General features: G+C 37.5%; 1 protein-coding gene and 1 long non-coding RNA gene across 6 annotated transcripts; one reads left to right on the top strand and one right to left on the bottom strand.

Annotated features, from left to right (window-relative positions):
* Nucleotides 1-6,935, bottom strand: LOC105828219 (serine/arginine repetitive matrix protein 1). Of its 5 annotated transcripts, none has more exons than XM_012666459.3 (7): nucleotides 5,170-6,934; nucleotides 4,173-4,817; nucleotides 2,994-3,858; nucleotides 2,763-2,811; nucleotides 2,567-2,596; nucleotides 1,503-2,333; nucleotides 1-1,188 (listed from the first exon to the last, which is right to left on the bottom strand). In XM_012666459.3, the coding sequence occupies exons 1-7, from the start codon at nucleotides 5,511-5,513 to the stop codon at nucleotides 1,184-1,186; spliced, it is 2,769 nt and encodes a 922-aa protein (XP_012521913.1). In that variant the 5' UTR covers nucleotides 5,514-6,934; the 3' UTR covers nucleotides 1-1,183. The 5 variants fall into 5 exon arrangements, with proteins under 5 accessions (XP_012521913.1, XP_012521911.1, XP_012521914.1 ...); XM_012666457.3 differs by having other exon boundaries at nucleotides 1-1,165; XM_012666460.3 differs by having other exon boundaries at nucleotides 1-1,157.
* Nucleotides 3,255-4,081, top strand: LOC118644960. The gene is made up of 3 exons (XR_004962731.1): nucleotides 3,255-3,391; nucleotides 3,464-3,598; nucleotides 3,675-4,081. It is a non-coding gene; the product is annotated as an uncharacterized LOC118644960 (long non-coding RNA).
* Nucleotides 6,936-7,817: the final 882 nt, after the last annotated feature.

The following is a 7,817-nucleotide window of genomic DNA, read 5'->3' as shown; positions in this document are numbered from 1 at the left end:
TTTTATTGAAAATATTTATTTACGTCATCATTTACACAGCATAATTGTAGATATAATAATTTATCATTTGAATTTTTACTTTGGAAACATTTATTCGATTTTTTTAAACAGTTATTGCATGATCTAAACAGTGAAACAACCATGTTCCGATTATAATTATATTTACATATCTTGCGTAATTACTTGGTAAAAAACAGTACAGCGTTCAACAATTGAAAACTTTATATGCACGGATATTTGTATCGTAATAAATTCCATAGCTATTACGATATTATAGTAGCAGTAGTAGCTCACATGAGACGAGACGGTATTCAATAAAATATTGTGAAAATCATACTATATAAAATGGGACAAAAAATCAATGCAAATGAGTTATTAAAAACAAAAAAATTATGAATGACGTGCGAGATGAAACTATAACATGATGCAATACTTGAGCGGTACCGCGCAACGCATGCAACTATATACTTGGGATTAACAGCATGTTTAATTTCTAAAAGAATAAAACAAGCAATTTAAAAACTAATTTATGACCAGACATGTATTTTTAATTTTACGTAAAGGGATTTATCGCACAAATAGAGAGCTCCTGTGTTATATAGAAAAGCAGACATTTAATCTATTGAAATCTAATAACAAGTCGTGGGAATGTCTTTTCTCACATTATCTTTAGGATGAAAAATAGAATTAGTGCATACTTTTTTCACATTTTTACGCTAAACATTTTATTTGTAATTCCTATTAGTTTTAATTTTTTATTTTTAATTACATCTCTTCGTTACATATATCATGTTTTCTCAATCGTAAGTAATTGTCTTATATTAAACTTATTGTAGTGTTATTATAGTAATATGCATACTAAAAATGGGGCAAACAAAATGACAAAAGTTGAACTATCAGTGTTTGTCATATATATCTATGAGATATTACAACAAATATTACATGTATGTATACATCATTTTGATTACATTCTTGTAATATTAAAAAAAGATGTTTGAATGATGTGATGTTTTTGCGAACTTTAATGACCATTCCAGCGTTTTATGCACAAATAATCCTTTGATTGAGCACTCATACATAAAGATAGTTGAACCTATCATGCTGTATAATTATTTTTTCACTGCTGTTCACCGTAAACTCATACTTGAATGTTCATCCTGTAAAACTGTACTCTCTTCACTTTTTATCCTTAACATCAAATAATTTTATGCATATAGTATCATCAAGATTATCAAAATCAATTTATTAATCGATTAATATTACTTGTATATTGTTCAAGATAATATTTCTCGTCATTTTTTTTCTATATATATATATATATATATATATATATATGCATATATACGTACACATATACATATATGATGTCACTGATGTTATTCATATTATATTGAAACAATATTTTGGGTATGCAATGAAATAATTTTAAAATTTGCCTCGAAAGTTTCCACGACTCCGATACGGTCTTCCTGCAAACTTTCCTCGCAAATTATGACTCTTACCTCTTGAGCCTTTCCCTCTTCCATGCCACTCCATGCCTCTTTGCAATGTATGGCCAGTCATCAATTCATCATCGGACTCTTCTAATTCCATTGGGCTTTCCCCACGACTATGATTACTTCTTCTGTCATGATATTCATCGCGTTCTAAAGAACGCCCATGATAGTCCGGCGAATATCTGTCATGACTATAGTGATCACGCGTATCAGAAAAATCATCTCTGCTATGGTGTCTAACAGGAGATTCCAGCCTCACATTTCTAGATTCGTGGTCCATAGGGTCTGTTTGTTCCATATGTTGTTGTTCGTCGGATCTTCTAGGAGACTGCCTATTCCAAGTACGTCTCTGCGAAGAGTTATTCAGACTCCATCTCAGATCATCTACTTCGCGAAATCTGGATGCACATTCGTATGTATCCCGTGCGCCCCAATCTAGACGATCCATTATCGGCCGCTTCTCTTCTTTTATCTGCTGAAGTTCCTCTGGATAGACTTGTGATGCAGTATCGACCATTGTGACATACACTTGCACACCCTTGTTTTCCGTTTCCACTTCATCTGTTTGACAGATCTTTTGATGCGTTTGAGTTGGTATTTTCGGAACCGGTACCGAAACCAGTTGCTGTTCCGCGTTGCTCTCTTTCCAAAATATTTTGGTTTTACTTTTCTGTAGAAGTATTGAATTCGATGTGTGATCTTCGGAAACGTCTTTGACATTCTCATTTTCTTCAGTGCGATCGTAGAAAAATCTACCCTTCATCTTTAAACGCGGATCCTCCATTGGAAGCTGGCATAGCGCTTGTTCGCAGTGTCGCATTATTTCAGGCTTGAATCCTATCAATGGAAAGAAAACAGTTGCGTAGAAGAAAATTCCAAATTATGTATGTCATAATGTTTATAAAAATATTTTATGCTTCTTGCAATCTTCATGTTGTAAATTATGTAAAAGAAAAATGTCTTTGAACAAAAGCACACTTTAATTGCACATCTAATCAAACATGTTACACAACTCATGTAGCCCAATTAAAGAGCAGTTTAAATCAAATTTGAAAATTAAAAGTTCTTACCTGGATATAGTACCGGTATATTCGAGGACTCTAAAAAACGCAATAAAAAAGAAAAGATAAAAAATTAATATTGTTCAATAAATAGGATACACATAAAAAACAGTATATCCTTGCGATCAATCAAAAAAAAAATAAACTGTATCAGGTTTGTACAAATCTTTACGCAATCAAATACATGTCAAAAACATACTCGCACCTTTAGCTGAAACAGATGCTTCCAATAGACTGGATAAGCTGGTTTTCTGCTGCAAGATCAAGTGATAAAAATTATATTAATTTCTTTTCTACAAATTAAATACAAAGAAACATTACTTTGTATAATAAATTAAAATAAAATATCATTCATTAACTTCGACATAGTGATAAACATCTTGTCGAATTTAAGACAAAATGAAATACTCATCACTATTGTATGTATTGCAATTACTTTTGGTTTGGAGATGATCGGCGGTTCGGGTGTCTTCATTCGTTCCTGATGTGGAGAATAAGTTTCGTTGTATGACGATAACGCCGGTCTTTGTTTTTCTGTGTAACTCTGCGACGATGCGGAAGGTGTGGCTGAGTGATTCGGTTTGTTTGAAGATTCAAATGGTGGAACCGGTGGTTGTTGGACAAAAGGAAGGGTATACGATGAATTATACGGCATATGCGCATGATCCATTGCTGGAGGGGGTACAGGCTGCGGCGAGGGTGTCGGTATAGGAAGCAACGGTGAGCACATCACCGGTGGTGGAGGTGCAGTGGCATTCGGCTGATTGTAGAGAACAGGACCGGACGCATAACTGGTTGGAGTCATAGTGGGTACTAGGGATGGCAACGGCATAGGTTCGAAATTCATTAATGGTGTTGCAGCCGGCACAGGTTCAAAATTTACAAACGATGATCTACTTTGCATAGGTGGTATCATAGATGATGGCGGCGTTGGACCCGTTTGATGAACATACGGAGACGGTGGTGGTGGTGGCTGTGATGGTGGTGGCTGCGTCGGTGGTCGAGGCTCCGCTTCTTGATTAAATGTAGGGTTGAGTAATGGTGCGATTCCTTCCATCATTGTAGACGGCACGTATCCACTTGCACTTACGCCAGTTGACATCGCTTCGCTTCTCAGTTGTCTCGCTAGTTCGTTGATGAAGGGTGAACGCTTCCTCACACGCTTTTCCAATGATCTGCTACGTGTGCGCGAGCGACTCCGGCGACGGGGGCTGTATCGTCTGCTTACTGGCGAACGGCTCAATCGTCTTCTTGAACGTTCCGTACTGCGACTCCTTCGATCACGAGATCGGGTTCTCCGGCTTAACCAAGATAATCACTAAGCTATAGTCTAGTATACATTTTTATATCGTATATATGCATTTGTACAATACAGTAGAAATATAAAATATAAAATACAAGGTTTGAAAATTTGTATCTATCGCAAATAACTAATTTTATATAATTACAACATATTTGTACACAAAATAATATTTGTGATTTTATTGTGCACACAGTATAAAAAAATAAATTTTTTTAACTGCATGACAGTAAGTCTTTTAAATCTTTCTTGAACCAAATAGTTTTCGAAGTATTTAAAGATCTCTTAACAAAAATGTTAAGATTGTCTTCTCACCGTTCAATCCAATCAGAGCGTCTCCTACGGAGTCGCTCACCAGGACTCCATCTTCTTTCTATGCTGGATCGCCGTTCCCCACTAAATCGTCTAGGGCTCCTTCGTCGATCTGGACTTAATACGGGACTTCTTCGGTCATAGGATCGGGGTGAATTTTTTCGTCTACTTGGGCTGTGTTTGTAAGGACTTCTGTGCCTTTCCGTGCTCCTATGACGATCCGGGCTCGTAAAAGGACTTTTTCGTCGTTGAGGACTTAACCGAGATCGATCGGGAGTTCTGCGTCGTGACGGGCTCAGTCTTCCGTAACGTTCCAACGTTTTACTCCTTCGACGATCTTTACTTCGTGCTTCACGCTGCGCTCGTTCTCTGTTCTGTTCCTCTGCGATGCTCTGGATGGCTTCGGTTTCCGTGCCAGGTGGAACTACGTTGTCTGAGTCCAGCAAGTGCTTGATTGCCTTCTCCTTTTCGGCAAGAAGTTTGTTCTCGGTGTCTCTCTTTGCCCGCATCTTATCTCTCTCAATGTCCTTGGTGCTCTTCAAAGGATCCCGACGAAGAGTCTCCTCACGTTTTTTCTCTTCTTTCTTCGATTTCTTGTGACTTTTCGTAGATGATCCTTTAGGCTCTGGACGATGTTCCCTATAATTACTGTTATAATCATTCATTTGCTCAAAGTATGCAAACTTCCATATTAAATATAATATAGATTATATACACACATAACATAGCGCACATGTAGCAAAAAGTGGAAATTATCTGACAATGTAGCTTAATAACTTACAACTAAATTGCTAAAATCAAAACGCAACTTATTTGCACAGTACAAATTAATGTAATTAACTCAAATTTAAATAAATTATTATAGGCACCATTATAACTTTCTTACAATGATTGCAAGTGTTGTCTCTCGTGAAAAATATACAACATACGGCTTTATTTTTAATATCAAGTATATAGAATAACAATATTACATAAAAATAATTTACATTAATGACACTACCTAGATGTTTGGTTTTTTTTCCCCTTCTTCGTAGATCTCGTGACGTCTTGCTCGGTCTCGCGATTCTTATCTTCATCCCCTTCCCAAGCGTCTACAACGTCCAGCCCTTCCATGAAATCTTCATCGTCAAGAAACTCCTTTAGTTCTTCATCTGGTATTTCTAGAAGACCCTTGATCGCACGTTGCACATCATCGTTGGTACTTTTCAACATGGGGTCCTCCAGTATCTGATCGAGTTTCTTCATATATATCTTGCCAGCAACATCTGGAGTCTCCTCCTTCACTTCTATCTCATCCTTTATTTCAACGTTTATCTCTTCGCTTGTGTTGTCCATATTGCTCATCAATTTGTAATTATTTCAGTAGTCTGAAGTAATCAAGAAAATATCCTTGAGCTCAAAGTACAATCTAATAAAACCTTATGCCTCTTATATTTATATTACTACATTTATATCACAATTTGTCTATTAAAATTCCACAGAGGGTAATCTGTGAGCAAAATGTAAAATGATCGAACAAATAATCTGACATTCGATATGCTGTTGTCTCACTTTATCGCTGCAATCTGTGTGCACTGTCGTAGTCACCAAGCTCTGTAATTTATTTGGATCTCAATTAGACCTGTATATAAGGATATAATTTTATCTTCACATTTTATCAATTCAAATTCAACGTGGCATTGCAACTTCTTAGTTTGATAATGCTTTGAGTTTTTTCGAAATTCAATTTGAGGATGTCACTGACAAGTGCACTACTGATGAGTAGTGTGCTCTGACACGTGTAGAATATGTGTAGCACAGTGTAGCACAAGACGATCGGAAAACAATAATCTCTCGCCGAGCTCGCGTGTCGGTTTGAACAGAAGAGATCAAAATGTGAAAGTTTCCGCTTTATTCTCCAATGTTGTGGGACTTCACGAAGACGGTCTGTCGCGTGAGAGCAATCTCACGTAAAAATCGGAAATTGACCAAACGATCGTCGGAGAAAAGGGCAAGAAATGATGCAAATCGTTGGATTTCGTACGGGTAAAATAATTGAAATATGAGATGAGACACCTGACCTGTGGGCACTCGATAGCGTGTTCTCTTTCTGATCTAATTCGCCATGTTGTTCGTCCAGTGAAACTAACCTAATCCCCAGTTCGCAAAAGTACACTTATTTAGCCGAGATATTTTGTCGTACAAAGATCTTTGAGATTTCGTACGTTACTTGTCGGCTCTCCGTCATTTCTCCAATAACAATGGCGAGCAATGTGCACTCTGATGTATTTCGAAATCAATAAATAAAAATGCAGCGATATCTCGTCAATATTTATATAGTTAGTCGCAATTTTACTAAACTGAACTTTTAACAATCGCGTTCAGTAATCCTTTATTATATATTGTTTCGCCGAATTGAATCAAAAGTATTATTTTTTTTTGCACATACACATACGCCTGTTCTCTCTCTGTTGCTGGCTGTGCTGGGCTGTGGTCACATGTTACACTTTCGACACCCGGAATAAGATACGTAGGTACGCAAAGCATTGGAGAGAAAAGGAAAAAAGATGAAAGAAAAAGACCATATAAGCGATATAGAAAGATACTTTCGATTTATTCTATGCAGCTGAACTTTTTGTACTTTGAATTCTTTCTCTCTTTGCTCTCAATATCTAATTTTATATTCATTTCGTTTTGAGTGTAGAAAGAGTAACATATGGGAACAGTTATTTTACATAATTGTCTGAAGAACTTTTTCTAACTATGCTCAGTATAATCAGAGAGGAACGTGAGAGCGGTCATCGCGTCGTTTTCATCCATCAGCGCCTCTATGTGCACAAAATGTGCACATTGAACTATATGTAGTCAAATATCTATGAATCCCGTAGATAATGTGTATGACTTTTTGGATTTCTTCTATGCTATGTCCACGTTTATTTGGTTTTGTTTCATGCTATACCCGTGAAATTTACAATTACATGCATTCATGTTTTCAATCTGTTTTATGCAAATGTGCATATCGTGTTCTATAAATGTGCAATACTACATATACATGATACATATTCAAATAATTGATTTGATAAAAATTCACTCACCGATTGCTGTCGCTACTTCTGCTGCTGATGCTGCTGCTGCTACTGCTACATTCCTTTTCCAGTTTTGATTCTGAAAATGTGATAAATATCATTCCTAAACTCAAACACAAAAGCAGGTAAAGAAATGTATCACTTGAAAAAATAATATATTTAATACCGAGTCGCTCCATGGATGCCGCTTTCTGCTGACATCATCCTGCTATTCTCGCACATTAATAACGATCGCCCGATACTTTATTCGGCACTCCCGATATCACGGATAATATATCACACACGAATAAAACGTAAACCGCGCGCGAGAATTTCACTTGGAAAAATACGTTAAAAGTACGGCACTGAATACGCGAGGCACACGCGAGACACGCACAGAGTCAACGGAATGTCCGACCACGTCCGACCGGCGCTGGAGCACGACTACCGGCACGGCAGCGGCGAACGTGACCGTTGGTAGGTACACTCGGCGGTACTCGGCGCTAGTCGGCGCGACTCGGCGGCCGACTTGCCGAGTCGCGCCGACTAGCGCCGAGTACCACCGAGTGTACCTACCAACGGTCACGTCCGCCGCTGCCGCCAT

Source organism: Monomorium pharaonis, chromosome 3 (assembly GCF_013373865.1).
Source record: "Monomorium pharaonis isolate MP-MQ-018 chromosome 3, ASM1337386v2, whole genome shotgun sequence".
Lineage (NCBI taxonomy): Eukaryota > Metazoa > Arthropoda > Insecta > Hymenoptera > Formicidae > Monomorium > Monomorium pharaonis.
This window is presented reverse-complemented; position numbering and strand designations above follow the sequence as displayed.

Excerpts from the sequence above, each read along its gene's own strand:
- LOC105828219 (XM_012666455.3), bottom strand. The coding sequence starts at position 5,513 with ATGAGCAATATGGACAACACAAGCGAAGAGATAAACGTTGAAATAAAG. Across the intron at positions 3,859-4,172 it reads CGCTCTGATTGGATTGAACG|CCGGAGAACCCGATCTCGTG; the intron begins GTGAGAAGACAA and ends ATCTTGGTTAAG. Across the intron at positions 2,334-2,566 it reads TATACCGGTACTATATCCAG|GATTCAAGCCTGAAATAATG; the intron begins GTAAGAACTTTT and ends TTCCATTGATAG.